The sequence below is a fragment of the Diabrotica undecimpunctata genome, chromosome 2 (genome assembly GCF_040954645.1).
Source record: "Diabrotica undecimpunctata isolate CICGRU chromosome 2, icDiaUnde3, whole genome shotgun sequence".
Lineage (NCBI taxonomy): Eukaryota > Metazoa > Arthropoda > Insecta > Coleoptera > Chrysomelidae > Diabrotica > Diabrotica undecimpunctata.
Genome location: NC_092804.1, coordinates 97032013 through 97050407, shown reverse-complemented (window position 1 = coordinate 97050407; position 18395 = coordinate 97032013). Strand labels below are relative to the sequence as shown.

At 37.9% G+C, this 18395-nt stretch overlaps 1 protein-coding gene across 4 annotated transcripts in view; it reads left to right on the top strand.

Moving 5' to 3' along the window:
• The window catches only part of LOC140434744 (juvenile hormone esterase-like), a 538160-nt gene that overhangs the window by 269483 nt on the left and 250282 nt on the right, over positions 1-18395 (top strand). For all 4 annotated transcript variants that reach the window (XM_072523239.1, XM_072523238.1, XM_072523240.1 and 1 more), the window contains exon 2: positions 16139-16346. In XM_072523239.1, coding sequence (XP_072379340.1) covers positions 16140-16346 — 207 coding nt within the window. In that variant the 5' untranslated portion in view covers position 16139. The remainder of the gene's footprint in view (positions 1-16138; positions 16347-18395) is intronic.

The window sequence follows — 18395 nt, the reverse complement described above, 5'->3', positions numbered from 1 at the left end:
GAAATAAAATAAGACTTACCTACAATAAATTTAATTTTACCACCAAAACGACCGGTTTCGCATAGTACAGGTTGCTATGCATCTTCAGGTCTAACGGTACCAGGTAAATGAAACGAAAATCTAGTCGACAACAAAAAACTAATCTTTTTCCAGTTCCTCACCTAATAAGTGAAGTGGTACCACTAAGTGCCCCACTTTTTTAAATTGATGTCTGTTTTGTCTTTTGATTGTGTTCTGTTTGTCCCCAAGTGTCTTTGATTGTCCTTAATCTTTTAATTTTAATATATTTGACATCACAATTTTCTGCCAAAACAGTAACCAACATCATTTGATAATCATGGCAGGTTATTTTATTTATACGTTCATTGAAATATTCGCCATCTGACGAGTCTAAGTTTCCGGTAATTGATTTCCATATCGAACCTAGGCCGTTAATAAGCCCACGTTTCTCTCGGAATGTGTATTGCTTCGTATCAGTCATTATTTCTGTATATTTGAGATTAACAGAACTAGAGATTTGTTTGAGAAGACTTATGTGAGTTTGGACTTCGGATTTGAATACCAGCATTTGTGCATCTTCTTCAATGGTATCCAATAAATTTTCTAAGATTTGTCGTTTTTGTCGATAATGTATCTGATTGGTTGCATGGCTTTATATAAAAGGAGAGTCCATTTGTCGTTTGAAATTTTGAGATTGGTTTCTTCATGAAAAAAGATTTCAACAGTGTTGTTGATTGGGGTTAACGTATACTGGGAGTGGATGACTGGAATCAGTCCGAGGCATCTGAAAGAAAATTACTCATGATAGGGTTTTAATCTATCAAAATTCACTTTCATTGTTCTATCGGTTTGGGTATTTATTAAAGTAGCAGAATTTACGTGGATTTCTTGGATTTCAAAAGGGATATTAAACTTATTTTGGGATTTGTCTTTAATTTGCGATTCTTTGACGTAAACCTTATCGCCTATTTTATATTCTGGAGGGTTTGATGATGCGCGTTGATCAAATCTTTCTTCAGCCTTTTCTTTTTGTCATTCCGCCTTGGCTCGTGCCACTTTATAGAAATATTGCATACGATTACTTAAATCGCTAACGTACTTCGATATAAGGTTTTTTTCATTGTAAAGTTTTTCTGGTGATCTAAAAGAAGTTTGTCCAAAAATGAGTTCGTATGGTGTAAATCCGTGGGTTTTGTTTTTTGTGTTATTATAGCAAATAACTGAATGAGGCAAAACATTGAACGGATGTTCATTGGGATTTTCAGCTTGATTAGCTCTTGTCATTTCGCTTAGGGTTGCGTGAAATCTTTCGATAAAACCGTTAGATTGTGGATGACCCACACTTGAGAAGGTTAGTTTTACGTCGTACAATTCACAAAGATCTTTTATCAAAGCATTGTCGAATTCACGTCCATAGTCACAGTGTATGCGTAATGGTGTGCCATAGTGATGGAAAAATACAATAAGATTATTGACGATTGATTTAGCTGTTTTGTCTTCAAGGGGATACGCCTGTGTGAACTTAGTGAGCTCGTCTCTGTTAGTTAGGGCGTATTTCTGGTATTTCTGGTAGGGTATTCGAAAAGATCTATGTTAATTCTTTCGAACGGTGTTTTAGGTGTTTTGGTGATGACTAACGGGTTACTTAAGTTTTTTCTACAGATCTTTACTTTTTGACAGATTTCGCAGCTTTTTATAAAATTTTATATATCCTTTGTGATGCCTTGCCAATTATACTTTTCTTTTATTCTTCCTATAGTTTTAATGACATCTTGACAGATTCTCAGTTTTATTTCTTAATCGGCAAAGATAAATGAAAATATTTCTAGAATTAGTAATTCGAGTTGATTTTCGACATAATAGATTTCCGATAGGTTAAATTCATTTTGTGTGACATAAACGATATAGAATAGGTGTTGTACTACCGTTTCGGGATCAAAAGGAAGGGGAATGATAAAATATTTCCGATTTTTGACAGTGTTACTACCCAATATGTTAATCTTTGACAAGTTAAGATCTATATTGTTTTCATCGAAAACGTCGTCTAATATTTTGTTGTGCAATCTGACATTCTAACGGATGTCAGAAATTCTCCTTATTCAAATCATGAATGTGTTGCTTGTGTGAGTCCATTTCAAATAGATAAAAAGAAATAAAATAAGACTTACTTACAATAAATTTAATTTTACCACCAAAACGACCGGTTTCGCATAGTACAGGTTGCTATGCATCTTCAGGTCTAACGCTACAAGGTAAATTAAACGAAAATCTAGTCGACAACAAAAAACTAATCTTTTTCCAGTTCCTCACCTAATAAGTGAAGTAGTACCACTAAGTGCCTCCCTTTTTTAAATCAATGTCTGTTTTGTCTTTTGATTGTGTTCTGTTTGTCCCTAAATGTCTTTGATTGTCCTTAATGTTTTAATTTTAATATATTTGACATCACAATTTTTTGCCAAAACAGAAACCAACATCATTTTATACCTATGGAATAAATATAAATAACTTTTAAATAATTTAAATAATATAAAACATCACTTTCTTTTAACAAACAACTACACAATATCTACTACCCATTTCATTTGTTAATATCTCTCCCCTCAAGAACTTCCCCGCTAATTGTCGAACAGTTACAATAAAACCGATGATGACCCATCACGAGCAATCCAGGATAGTTTAAACTGTGTTTTTCAAATCACTAATTAATAATTCTTGTACCTGGCATTATTTAATTTACCTGGTACCGTTAGACCTGATGATGCATAGCAAACCGTAGTATGCGAAACCGGTCGTTTTATTGGTAAAATTAAATTGATTGTGAGTGTCTTATTTTAATTCTTTTTACCCATTCTCCTTTTTCATTTACGTGTACTACTAACGCGTTGGGGATATAGACTTTATCTTTTTCTTTTTTGTACACAATTGCATCTGTATTCGACAGATGACATGTTAACTTGAATATTTGCTCGGATCTGGAACCTATTTTAAGTTGATTAGGGGGTGCATTGTTACGCGAATTAGTTTCTACTTTGTAAAGAGGTAACGTTTTAAAGTTTGTGATTAGTTGTTCGTTTTTGATGTCTATTGTACATTCGTAATGTTCTAAAAAATCGAGGCCTAAGATTCCATTGAAATCAATATTTAAATTATGGATGAACAATTTATGGGTGTTTCCCACTTGAAAAGTGACCAAAGTTGATTCAGTGACAAAAATCTTTTGGTCTGTAATACCCTGTATGGTAATTTTTTCGGGAAAACGTGGTTTGAAAAGTTTCGCGGTATTGTCTTTAAAGATAGAGATACTAGCACTGGTATCAATAAGTAATTTAAACGTGTTTAATGCGTCTTTTATTTAATACATGCTTTTAAAGTTCACAGCAAGACGAGGGCTCAGAGAAAATTCTGTTCTGGAAAGTTGGGTTCATGTCATCCAAATTCAGAGTTTGAATCTGATTCTGTATTTGAGACAAAGATTCGTTCATTGAACTGGCATTATCCGGTGGGTGGTTCTGGTTCGGGACTGTGAGAAAATCCTGATAGTCTTGGCTATCAATTAAATCGGTTTATTGATCGAATGAATGGTAATAGTCAGAAGGTGAATAATTATTATCAGAGAAATCTTTGTACTTGTAGCTTTTATTTGGAGCTGGGGTGTAGTCATTAACATAGTCAGGTTCATAGTTAACTAAATGAGCTCTGTGCCTATCGTTCGAAAAATTAGGATTCTTATGGATTGCAGACGGGTGTACTTGTGAGTTATTTTGATTTGGTGTGAATTGAGCTATCTGTTGCTCATAGGGTCTACTGTTTTGGTAATTATTATTTGAACTGAAAGTTGGTCTCTGAAAGCCGTTGTTTTGAGCGTTATTGAAATTTTAATGGCTATTGAAATTTCGAGAATTGCTAAAATTATGGGAGTTGTTGACATTCTGCGAGTTATTTTGGGACTTTTGCCGAGAACGACATTCATTGTTGGAGTGGCCCATACGTCCACAAAACGTGCATCTAGGTAGTTGAAAGACTCGTTTTCTAATGGGTTGATTGTTGATTTTCTGTATTTCGAAATAGGATAATTGTAACTCTCATCTGATGTGGACCTTAACTTCAAGAAGGTCTTTTGGATCACTAGCACGAATAATATGAGCAATCCTTGGATCAAGGCCTGTCAATAAGGTATTGAGCGGGATTGAATCGATTAATACAATTTGGACCTGTTTCTCTACAACAGAGAGGTTAGATTTCTGTATATTAGCATGCATTTTTGCATTAAGGACGTGGACACGATTAAGGAATGTAAGAGCCAATTCATGCGGAAGCTGTTTTACTCTTTGTAAATCTTGTATCAAAGCAGATAGGTCTCTAGTGTCCCCAAAATGGGAAGTAAAAAACCTCTTGATTTCTACATACGATAATGAATTTATGGAACTTTTAAGTTGCGCTGCTCTTTCGCGTAATTTGTTTTTTATGTGAATTACTAATAGTTGTTTTTGATCACGTGTAGATGTAGGCATATTCACAAGCATTTAAAAATGTGTGTAAAAATATCTGATCACCTTCAAATTCAGGTACGATAAAAAATATTTCAGATAATTTGTAAGGTTCTATTTCAGGATGGTTCTCGGTGCGAGACTAGGGACCAAAAATATTTAATCAAAAGATAAATATCAAAATAATAAATTAAAATATCGGGAAAGACACTGTCTGATTAGCGAAATAATCGACAAAAACAATCGTTTAATAAAATTAAAATAAAAAAATCGACGATTTACAGAATACCCGCCAAATATTTATAATGATTCTGTATCTGTATCTGTAGAGTAGGGAGGGCGAGTTAAGTTTCACAGCACTTAGGCCACAATTGACCCATCGTGCATTCTCTTAGGGAGCTGTCACCCTTAGCTCATTGTCCATCCTGCCATTTCTAGGAAGGTAGACAAGTCACCAGAAGACATCTCTCTGTTATGTGTTCAGGTCTGGGCCAGGACTCGCCGAACGCGTACTCTCATATTAACGATAACTCCGGGCATTCACATAGGACATGCTCTACAGTTTCGTCTTCTCGTTCACACTTCCTACATCGAGGTGTGTCTGCTAGCCCCAGTGTGTGAAGGTGTTTGCTTAGTTGACAATGACCAGTTAAAAAACCAACTGTCAAACGTAGGTTTTTCCTGGTCATTCCCAAGTACTTCTTTGATGTTGACTCTTCAGGGTTACTTAGTGTTACCCTGGCAAGTTTATATCCTTTCCTTCTTCCCATCTTTTTACGGTTTGCGTATGGGAGTGACATTTGACAATTTCCGCGATTGTTGTAGTTGAACAGCCAAAAAGATCCCCAGGTCCTAAGAGTCTTAGGCCTACTGCCCTCTTAGATAATTGGTTAGCAATGCGGTTGCCTTTATTTCTATTGTGTAAAGCTTGAGTTAGTGACTTGTGATACTCCATTACTAACCCTGATGTGACACGTGGTCTATTCAAGGTTAGTAGCGCTTGTCTGCTATGTATGCAGACCATTATAGTTTTCCCTGCTATACCTTTTTGAGTTAGTTTTTTGCGGTTATGGAGATACCAGTCAGTTCTGTCTGAACAACGCTGGCATTTTTGCCCATACCCTACTTTATTCTTAGGTTCAGTGATCTGGAGGATATCCTGCATTCTAAGCCTTTTTTTTATTTTGAAGCCATCGGTGTATATGCAATAGGCATTTGCCACATTTGTCTTCCTATACTGTCTTGTTTCGATTTTGTAGGGTTTGTTAAAGACAACTGTCGGTTCAATTGAGTCGCAGCCTACCTGTAGCAGTGGTAGCGCATCCAGCTCTCCCATCAGAAACTGGTTCTCAATTGTCCCATTCCTATATCAAGGTTTGCACCAGCTGAGCGCAGTCGCATCGTTGTCACTAGCGCCACCTCTTTGACATATATATCTAGAGGCGTGATACCAATGATCAACTCCATTGCAGCAGTTGGTGTTGTTTTCATGGCACCTGCTATATTTATGGAAACCATCCGCTGAATATGGTTTAGTTTGTTAATCGCTGTTGCCTGGAGCACTTTTGGTACCCAAGCAATAGCTCCGTAAGTTAGCATTGGCCTAATGACAGCAGTGTAGACCCAGGCGATTACCCTGGGTGAAAGGCCCCAGGTGCGTTCGACTGTTCGTCGACACTGCTCATAGGCAATATATGCTTTTAGTTCTACCATCTTTTTTTGGAATAAGGTGGAAAGGTTCGAAACCGACTAGGGAAGGTGTCCCTAGTACTGTTGGATTCAACCAGAAAGGCAGGACCACACGAGAACGGCATAGAGTTCACACGGAAACCGGGCCCCCATCGTGCGCCCCTGTCAGGTTGCCTACCAACTAAAACCACCCACTCTTCGACGCTGAATATCCTGTTAGAGAACGAAACATGGCGACATCCCGCGCAGTCTGGAAGGATGTTCTTGCAGAAGGTCTTAGGGCTTGTCCTACGATGTATACCTAATAACGGCACAAACCTAGGGGAGGGTCTGATTCCTTTTCGGAAAAGGGGGAAAAGGGTTCGAAAAACTGATGTTATTATATAATTAAGAAGAAGAGGAAGATGAAACAAAAAGAAAAGTCTGCACCTTTAGTGTCTCTGGTTACCTGTCGATATGGAAGCTTGTTTCTACCGGAACAAGATTAGAACAGATTAGTTTTCCACTGTAGTTTTCGCACTAAAGGAGTTCTTTAGTTCTCTTTTTTACTATTGTTGTCTATTTAATTATTATTCTAATATGTATGACGTATATATCCGGTGTAGCTGCTCTGTCTATATTAAGTCAAAGAGAATTAGGAGAAAAGGTTGTTTGTAGGTAATAGGTGTACCTGCTATAGGTATATTCAAAGCAGAAAAAGTGAGGTAAAGATAAATTTATTTATAGGTATCCCCTTGTGTAGTCCGAGAACAAAACCTCTCTCATCTGGCTTGTTCAGGCCTTTCAATTATGGTCTTTCTTTTCATGATCTCCGTTATGTGGTCTATTATAATTTCGAAGTTCTCCTTGTTGATCATAGCTACCTGTAGAATGTTGTTGGGCGTTGTCAACCCTATCCTGTTACGAAGCCTTTTTTTGTTCGGGGGCGAAAACATTACACCAGAAGATGCAATGCCCAGCGTCGTCCATTTCGCCGCATGTAGAGCATATGTCATAGTTGGTTTTCTTGATAGCGTATGTGTAAGACCTAAACGATCCATGTCCGGTCAGAAATTGTGTCAAATAATAATTCACTCGTTTAAACTTACAGTTGTACCAAGCCACTACATCAGGGATTAGAGTTTTGGTCCATTGAGCTTTTGTAGTCTGTGCCTCCCAGTCCCTCTGCTATTCTGCTAGTAGTTGCTCTCGTACGGCCGCGCTTACCTGGGGTAAGTGACCGTTCCAGTTATCATATAACATATGCCGTTCTTTGGCTAAGAGGTGAATGGGGAACGTACCAGCGATTATCTGTGGGGCCACGGTAGAAGTGGTTCGATACGCACTCGTAACTTTGAGAAGGGGTTGGCTCTGTGCTCTATTGATCATGTCTTAGTACTTTTGATATCTCAGTACATCTATCCAGACGGGGGTTCCATATAGGAGAGTCGATTGTACAACGTGTAGATACAATCTTCTCTTGTTGCTGCTAGGCCCACCTATATTGGGTATTATTCTCTGGATGGCTGCTGTCTGTTCGTAAGCCTTCTTAAACACTCTCGAAAGATGTTTCGTGAAGCGTGGTCCTCTGTCTAAATCAATGCCTAGATATTTAGCACAGTTCGTTGATTTTAGCTCATTACTACCTAGTTCCAATATCAAATCTGGCCCGGCTCTCGGGGCTTTCAGAGTGACCGCTTCGGTCTTGTTGCCTGCAAGTTCCAGGTCGTTATTCGTCATCCACCTATTTACTTCACGAAAGCAGTCGTTTACAGTGTCTACGATTTCTAGATACATGTGACTTGTTACTAATATAGCTAGGTCGTCGGCATAGGCTATTGCCATGCTATTTCCACCGTAATCGATGTCTAGTACCCCATTATATATTACATTCCATAACGTCGGGACTAATACGGAGCCTTGCGGTACGCCAGCTGTTAATCTGATTTTTGTGTTTCTAGCCACTGAGAGATATATATTACTTAAGTATCTCTTTATGATGTTTATTAAATATCCCGACACTTTGGTAGATTCTAATTTGCTTATGATGTGCTCCCAGTTGACAGAGTTAAAGGCATTCTTTACATCAAACATTACTAAAACATTCCATCTTTTCCTTGTACTCCTGACAGTATCTGTGATATTTTTAACCGCATCTACAGCTGATTTTGCTTTTCTGAATCCATATTGTCTAGTTGAGATGATATCTTTTTCCCTTAACTCGTCTTCAAGGTGATTTTTGACAAGATTCTTGTATAGTTTCCCTAAACAGTCAAGTAGATAAATCGGCCGATATGCGCTGGCTTCGTCCGGATCTTTAACGGGTTTAGATATAAGTGTAAGTCTCGCGAGCTTGAGCTGATCGAGGAATTCTTGTCTTGTCAGCAGCTGATTAAGGATTTCTCTTACTGGTTCTGGTTGTAATGTAGTTAATAGTTTTATCGCCTCTGGTGGCACAAGATCTGGTCCAGGAGATTTATCTACTTTAATGGAATCTCTCTCATGAGTTCCGCAACGCTAACCTCGTCTTGACAGGTGTGTTCATTTATAACGAAATTTGTAATAGGATTATTGGGAAAGGTTATTCACAATTTCCATTTTTTTATCATCGCACAGATTGTACGGGGTCACTAACTTCAGCGTTTTGGTGACTATTCTGTAAGCTTCTCCCCATACGTCATTATCTAGCGCCTTGCACAAGTTCTGCCAATATGTGCGCTTAGCTCTCTTGATTAGCTTATTTAGCTCTTGTTTGGCGCGTTTGTATTCGTCCTTAGTCTGCTTTGTCCTATTCCTCTGTGCGGTTCACCTGATTCTAAAGCATTAAAATCAGGCTCTACCATCTAAGTGTGAGTTCCATGTTAACTTCCTATCAAGGGTAATACCAAGCTACTTCACCTCGTCAGAAAAATTTAGACTGTAGTTTAGAATCCTTGGGGTATTAAGCCCGTGATTCTTCTTTTCCTGGTAAAGAGAACCGTCATTGTTTTCTTAGAATTGATAGATAGTGAGTGTTCATTGCACCATGTTTCTATTAGTCGGAGGGCAACTTGTGATCTCTCACATAGTGTGTTCTAAAATTTACCGCTTTGAAGGATAGCAATATCGTCTGCATAGGCTATTGTATAGAAACCATTGTTGCTGAGTTGGTCAACCAGGGTATCTAGAACTATGTTCCAGAGTAGTGGTGATAGCACCCCTCCCTGTGAACACTCCCTCGTAACTATGTCTCTAACAGAAACATCTTCTACATTTATGCTTATTGCTCTATTAGAGAGCATACTGAATATTCATTTGCTTATGGCCAGGGGAACATTCCTGACGTTGAGCTGTTGGGTGATGGTTGGGAATGTGGTTTTATCAAACGCTCCCTCAATGCCTATGAATATACCTAGAGTGGATTCTTTATTATCCAGCGATCTTTCAATTCTTCCCACTACATGATGCAGTGCAGAATCGGTAGATCTTTCCCAAGTATATGCATGCTGATTTGGGTGAAGTGGGTTATGGACCAGAACTTCATTCCTTATGTACCTCTCGCATAGCCTTTCCATCGTTTTCAACAGAAAGGATGTTAGGCTTATTGGTCGGAAAGCCTTTGGTAGGGTGTAGTCCATCCTACCTGGTTTTGGTATGAAGACCACACGTACCTCTCTCCACTTCCTAGGAATATATCTCAGAACCAAAGATGCTCTGAATATTTCCACGAGGTGCGGCAGAAGAATATCCAGTCCCCACCATAGTAGGGCCGGATATATGCCGTCAGGCACTGGTGATTTAAAAAGGGTGAAGCACAATATGGCCCATTTTACCTCTTCCTGATTAATCATTGTTCTGGCGAGATGCCTGTCATATATTGAAGGTATGATTGCTTCTTCCATCCAATGATGCTGTTGAGACACTAGAACTGGATCAGTTAGTTTTCATCAGGACCTCAGCACTTTCGCGAAGGTTGAAAGTTTTGTTTCCATCTTCCTTCGTTAGTATGCCGACATGCCGATGTGAGTCCTTTGAGAGCGCTTTTTGTAGCCTAAAAGTCTGCGAGAAATCTTCGATTTCCTCACAGAGGGTTCTCCAAGCAGCTCTTTGTCTTTGTCTGCAGGTTTTTTTAAACTCTCTGAGATTTGATTGATAAGAATTCGAATTTTTTTTGAGTTTGGTGCTTTTTGCTCTATTAAAAGCTTTTCTTGCTATCTTCTTAAGGTGTTCCAATTCAGTGAACCACCAAGAGTTGGTTTTGCGTTTTTTCTGGACCATCCTTATTGGACAGGATTTTTTGTAAGCATAGCTTATTTTGTTTTGGATAGATACCGATACCTTTCCAATTCTGTATTACTTCCTGGAGTTGAAGCCTTTTCATTCCGCAGAGCGTCTTCTAAGAGTCGGTTGTAGAGTTATACATCCGTCCTCCTTGGGTCGCGCGATTTATTAAGGCTTTTTTCCAGACTAATATTATAGGTTAACCAGCGGTGGTCAGACATAGAGGTATCCTCCGACACCTTCACAGTTCTGAATTTTATTCGATATTTCAGCTGCTGCCAGCGTGTTATCTATGACTGTTTGGCTACAAACATTAATAAAGGTAGGTTCGGTGCATCTATTTAAGATATACAAATCTTTTCTAATAATATAATCATAAAGAGACTTACCTCGAGCGTTGTTATCTCTGCTGCCCCAGCCTAAGTGGTGAGAGTTCAAATCGCAGCCGATAATACGTTCTACCTTCTGACTAAGACAATGGTCTACCAGATCTTCTATTTCCTTTGTTGGTGATAGGGTGGCTGCATCTGAGGGTAGGTAGACTGATGCTATTATCAACTCTCTATGTTTGCCCTTTCCTCATGGACATTTCACTTTAACCGCAGTTAGGTCTGAGGTGCAAAACTGCGCCATGGGGGAGGCTTTGATTTTTTTGGGAACATATATTGCTGTTCTCGGTTGTTGATTGCTTGGTAAGCTGAAAATTTGACCGTTTAGACTGCTAAGACCAGTTATTTTGGTCTTATTTATCCAAGGTTCTTGGATTAGTGCTCTTGCACCCTCCGTTACATCCGATCGGCGACATAGTTTCGCGTTGCCACCTTTTTGTGTTGGAAGTTGCTTTAGCTAATAGTAACCTTATTTTTTTAGGCGTCCTTGCCCATGGCTTAGGTATCGTTTCGGTTCTTTTAGGTGTCCATTTCCTCCTCGGTTGAGAAGGAGCCAGCCCCAGTCTTTTCGGAGCCTTCTCTGCAGAGTTCGTCGACCATCATTTGATGATCTTCTTCCTGCTGTGGGACCAGGGGTGTCTCAGTCTCAGCAACCGTCGTCGGCTGCCGGGTGTCTGAGGTTCCTGGTTCCGAGGAGGTATCCTTCACTTTGTTGGTGCTTATTTTTAAAGTCAAGGAGGTGAACGTGCAGCTGAGCCTCATTGCCCTTTTCCTAAGGACAGCCATGTCATCGTCTCCGATTCCGAAGACAAACAGGTGTCCTTGAGGATCCTTTTTTACCTCATGGTGGAAGGTGCACCATCTCGCAACTGCCATGTCTGGATTTTGCGCCGCTAACTTCCGCAGCACTCTTTCTGGGTCATCAGAGGTGCTAATAGCATCCTCCGGCATCCATAGAGAGACTTTGGTAAGTTTTGGGAGCTTATCCTGGCTGACCACAGCCAGTGATGCTTCCTCCCACGGTTTGAGATCAGCTGTAGCCTTTTCCAGCCATGCAAGTGCCCCAACGTCATCACAGACTTCACTTCTACTCTGATGATCTCATCCGAGTAAGTCCACGATTTGAACGTGGGTGCTTCTACCTGGCTGATGGAGGTGGACAAGATTGCTTTGTCCAATTCCTCGATTTGGCTTTGTTTAATAAGGTTTGCCCGGTCGTCAGTGACCTTTCCATACGGGTTTACCTTATCTTTAATAGCGACCTTGAGATGTCTTAAGGCGACTTCCACTAAGCTTTGGAAAGGCGCAGCGATGTTTCCACCACTGCTTGACTTCTTATGCTTTCTCGGCGTGTGTTTCGTAGAGGTACTTGGGTGAAGGCGCTTCACACCGGGAGCTGGTGGTTCCTGTCCTCTTTTGGAGGTGGAACCGTTGTCAGCCTCTAATGTGGGCACCTTCACCTTTGTTTTGGGAAGGGCTGGAAAGGGATGAGCTGCTCCCGTGGGAGCTTTTCCCATCGCCTCTTTGGTATTCTTTCTTCTTTTTGCCTCGTCGCCGCAAATTCTGCGGCGTTTTGGCCGATTTTCCTGAGGTGGTCCTCGTCCATTCCCCGCTTGGACCGAAGTTTGAGGTGAACATTGCTGTTTATCCTTAGCTCCGGCTTCAGACTGAGGTGAAAGTTTTGGTCCAGCCTCCGGTTGGGCAGAGATTAGAGGTAAACATTGTTGTCCATCCTTAACTGCGGCTTCAGACTGAGGTGAACGTTTTGGTCCAACCTTGGAATTTGGTTTTGGTTTTTTGTTTTGTATATTCATGTTGTTCCCACGAGTAGCTAGGGAAAGATTGGTCGCCCCTGGCAGAGCCCCGCATTACCAGGGGAAGGCTTTATACAATGGGGTTTGCCTGGTTCCCCAGAGGGATCGTTCACGACCACATAAAACCCTGTAGTCATACAGCCGTCGGCACGATTACCTCACATTTTAGCTTGAGTAGGCTTCTTCTTGGTCGCTGAAGCAGTTCTTCCATTCCTAGTCTCTCGAATACCTGGGAGAGATTCCCAGATACCCCAGAGAGCTATGTGGTGACAGGAACTGTTCTAGCGTGGTAGTTTCGCACCTTTCTATACTTTTCATTCACCAGGCCTAGTCCGTTTATAGGGGTACCTTCATTCAACGGAGAGCTCCTTATTAGTGAGATCCCATTCATTCACACACACACATACCTGTTCCACTTCCTACACCAGACTACAGCCCTATCTGAACAGTCAGCTTAAGACTCCGAACCTACGTCAAGGTCATGCAGCCCCTATCGAAGGTATTTATAATGATTAAAGTAATCAGCAAAAACATTCAAATTTGACATGAACTTATTAATTGAAAGAATAACTAATATTGAAATATCGAACAGTATATAATAAAGAAAAGTATAAAACAAAAATTATATACCAGATGATTCAATGTTACAGACTTACATTAGTTTTAAAAACATCAAGTCGTCTTATTCTCGACAGCTGTTCTACCAGGGGCTTCACTTGGTGTTCCTTCCGTAGATTTTTGCAAAGTAAGGATGCCACTGCTTTTGGAGTTTATTGGTTCTTTTCTGATTAAAGGATTGGAATCCACTATTGTAAGTTAAGTTCTTCCTTGTTCTAGTAGTAACTGCTGACTCAGTGGTAACGTGTAAAAACCTCGGGTCCCGCTGACTCTGCTGGTACTGCGTGTGCAGGGATCTTTATCGGCTCTGATATTTAAAGTGGAAACCAGATAACCTGGGAATCGTCGTTATAAGTAACATTGGTTGGTACAATGGATATAAAATATATATAAATCACGATATTTCCAACAAGATATTTTACAATAGCTAATTAGAGATATATTACCGCTGAAGTGACAGAAAGTAGTAAGCTCGTGATTCAAAAAAGAAATATAATGACATTTAATACAGTAAGGTAATTTTAATCAGATCTACTATGATTGTGCATTAATAATAAAAATATTAATAATAAAACTCAAGATCCAGCTAAGTACCGCCCAATTACTTGTCTTTCAACTTTGTACAAATTGGTCACATCCTGTGTGGCCTGGCGTATCTACCAACACTGTGCTCTGAACAATATCATAGAGCCTCAACAGAAAGGATGCGCTAAGGGTTCCATGGGCTGCAAACAACAACTTATTATCAACTCAGTCATTTCTAACCAGGCATACACCAAAAAAGAAACCTTTTTACTGTCTTCATTGACGACAAGAAGGCTTTTGATTCAGTGCCGCATGAATGGTTTATAGATATATTGAAAATATATAAAATATTGAAAATATATAAAAAGGCATTCAATACGTACGCCTGTTCAGCGCTGAGTCGTCAAGTGGTCAAAAACGGATATCGAGGGTCTTCAGCGGAAAGTAAGAATACTTCTCACAAAGGCGCAAAAACATCATCCACGAAGTGTAGTAGAGAGAACAACATTACCGCGGTATCAAGGGGAAAGAGGACTTATGGATATAGGTGAGCAATTGGATCAACAAATTGCTAATTTAAGAACTTATTTCCAGGTACAGGCGGAGATATTTACTCTTCATCGCGCGATTTGTGCAGTAGATGACACAAAACGGATCAAACTGAGGAAACAAGAAATGCGCATAAACCACCTGACTCAGCAAGAAGAAATGCGCACCTGGATAAGTAAACTTCTGCATGGGCGACATCTCAATGAGATCAGACAAGAATATGTCGACAATACAGCGTCGAACTATTGGTTGACATCAGGAAAGATGTTTCCCGAGACTGAAGGTTTCCGATTTGCCATTCAGGATCAGGTTTCTCCAACTAAAAATTACCTGAAATATATTGTTAAAGATCCTCAAGTTCAAAATGACAAATGCCGATATGGATACCAAGCCCAAGAAACCATTCAATATCTTACCAGTGACTGCCAGGCATTTGTCGGTACTGATTATAAAGAACGCCATGACTCAGTAAGAAATATTATCCACCAAGAACTAGGTGACAAACTGGGACTTCTCCAAACCGACAATCTTCCTTATTATCAATACGTCCCTAACAGAATGCTTGAAAATGACAACTACAAGCTATACTGGAACCGCACTGTGCTTACAGACCAACCAGTGGCGCATAATAGACCGGATCTTATACTAGTTAATAAACTTACTAGGTAAAAAACTTATTGATGTGGCGATACCCAACACCAATAATTTACGTGTTAAATACAACGAAAAGTTCGCCAAGTACAGAGATCTAGAAATACAAATCAGGAGACAATGGAGAACGGAAAGTACCCAGACAGTACCTATTATTCTATCTACTACTGGTGTCACTCCCAAAAACCTTCTAGGGAACATAAAACAGCTGGGTCTAAATGAACATCACTATAAGGCCATGCAGAAAGCTGTACTCCTCGCGACATCTAGATGTGTACGAAAATTTTTGGGAGATAATCTAACATACCAAGTCACCTAGGGCTCGATAACACAGAAAAAGTCCCACCAGAGCTCAATCCCTTTGATACCGTAGGTATCTGGGATGAGGGAGTGTGAGCCGTATGGCTAAATCTGGATAATAATAATTTATTCATCCTGAAAGATCATTTACATGATATAGGACGATAAAGTCGAGTAAAAAATATAAATATTTTTATAACTTCACCATTTTAGAATTAAAAGATAAAAAGTACATAGGAGTAATTATTTACATCACCCAGATATTCACTTACACTGTAGAAACAATTTTGCAATAGAAAAGATTTTAATTTACCTTGAAATTTTATTTTAAATCGTTTCAGATTTAATACTGTTGGGAAGATCATTGAAAAGTCTTATACCCATATAATACTGGGATTTTTTAAATCGTGCTGTATTATGTTTTTGTATTCTGATGAAGTCATTTTGCCTAGTTGAGTACTGGTGATATTCAGAGTTTAAATGAAAAGTAGTTATATTGGCTTTTACATGTAGTATACATTTAAAAATATATATAGAAGGTACTGTTAAAATGTTGTATTTATTTCAAATTTTTTTATATTATTTTCTCTGTTCTTATTTTAAACTAATATTATTAACTATTGGATTATTTATTAAATATTTTATATAAACCACAATGAGCTGTAAAAAAATTACATTTTTGTTTTATTTTGACGTTTCGATTTCCATTTCAGAAATCATTTTGGAGAAAATTGGCAATAAATTTGTTTTAAAAATTGTTTCCGGATTGCAGATTGAAACATCAAAACAAACAAAAATGTATTTTTTATTAAAATTCGGTGTGGTTTACACTTAAGTATAAAATATTTAGAAATTACATATATCTGATTTATTTTAGGATGAGACATCAACTAAGCTTGGTGTTTTTTGTGGGCTGCGTCCTCAATACTATAGAAGTTAAATCAGAAAGTACCACGGAACCATTAGCAACAACTCCCCTTGGGCAGGTTAAAGGATCAGTAATAACTTCTAGACTAGGAAAAGAAATATATTCATTTAGAGGAATACGCTACGCCAAACCACCCATCAATGACTTAAGGTTTAAGGTAGTTTATTGTTTATATTAACTATATAATTAATTAAGATAAAAAAATTAAAATAAATCAATATATTAATCAAATAAAAATTAATCTTAAACTATGATTCAAAAATCAAAAATCTTTTTTAACATCGAATGGTTTAGACAGAACTTACATTCCTCATAATTATGTAAGGATTAAGGTAAATCATTTTAAGCTACACTTTGCTACAACGAATAAAAATACTTACAACTTCTTTTATCCCTTATATAAGATGCTTGGAATACGGTTTCGTGGAATAAGTATAACAATCTTGTAGGATCTTAGTGATAAAATTCTTTTGTTGTTTTTTGAGGATATTTTGGACCCACTCTCTTAATTCTTACTAACAAGGCTAAAATCTACTAAAAATCAATTGGCCAATATCTTGTTAGTGGTAAATCTTTTTAGTGTAGTAGTTAAATCTTTCAATAGTCGGATTGATGAATTTCTAATTTATTATGATCTATATATTTTAAGATTTATGGTTTATGTGATTTGTATGTATGTATACATACATACAAATCAATTCTAAAATCTTTCAGAATGCTTAAATTGGAAATATCAGCGGATCAATTGTAATCTCTTAAAAAATATTTTGAGAATTTTTTTAAGGAATTTCTTAAAAACTGTACTTCACGTATAGTAAAGTAAACTACTGCAGGGGATTTATATGATCGAAATATTTAAAAATAAAGTATAAAGAAAAGATTAAATAAATTTAGAATGACTTAATTTAGAATGATGAAAGAGCGTCATTTTATTAAGCTAACAACTTAGGGGTCGTGAATTAGAATCCGGCCAGGGTAGAAATTTTTATAAACAATGTTTCACGTTTATCGAAGTCAGTACACATCAAGCTATCGTGGTCGTTCTAATATAATAAGCGACTCTGTGTAGCCACGATGAAACCGACTGTACTTAGTACCAAAGTATTTTTTTAATAAACAAACACTACACAATGCAATTTAATTTAACCTTCCACTACACGCGCGCGGACTGACAGTCCTCGTTTATTGAAATATAGAATTTCTCGCATACCTCCCACTATTTTCTGTAGCTGTTTTGTAAGTCTTTATCCACTCGGCTGGTTTATATTAGTCTAGACTGATAAGTTGGTACGTTAATTTGTTTCCAAATTATAACCAAATGTGGATTGAGAGTCCGCGCGCGTGTACTGGTGTAACTGACATAGGTTTTATATTTATTGAAGTATTTAATGAACAAAAGGTAAGATTATATTTTTTTCAACTTATATTATTCTAGTTAGTATGTGAGTATATTCCCATAATATTCATGTGTGAATTTATCTTTTTTCTGCATAATATTACAATCAAAATCAATTCTTTTTGAAAAATCGGTAAGATAGTTTCGAAGTTTCTCATTCAATTCTTTTTATAAACAAATTATCTTTGCAAATAATTAGAAGGTAACGCAATTTTTGACTAAATTTATTTTTTCCAGATGGCGTCTTAGGAATCAAAGCAGAACCGCCTTCAAAACTTGATGGAGGAAGCATTATCAGATAATGAGGAAGAAAAACATTTCTATGATTATGATCACCAGAAAGAAGATTATGTAGAAGAAAGAAATGATAATTCAGGGAGCGAACAAGATATTTCGGATATTGAAGTGGAAGCATCTACTGGCACAGAAGCACCGAAGTGGAAAAAAGACGCACTATCAAAGATTTAAAGCCAGATCTGTAAATTTATTGAAACATTTACCTGGTCTGAAAATTTCAACTAAAATATTGAAAGATACACTTGAAATCTTTAAAAACTTTTTTAATACAGATAAGTTAAAAATTATTGTCGAATATACAAATCAGCATATTGCTTCAACTGTAGTCAATTATTTTTGTAAAAGAGATACATCACTTACGGACATATGCGAGCTTTAAGCACTCTTTGGATTGTTGAACTTAGCCGGCGTCTTTAAATCAAATCGCTTAAATTTACGAGAATAATACAATACCCAAGGAACAAAGGTGGAGTTATTTCGATTTATAATGTCTCTAAACAGTTTTCAATTTCT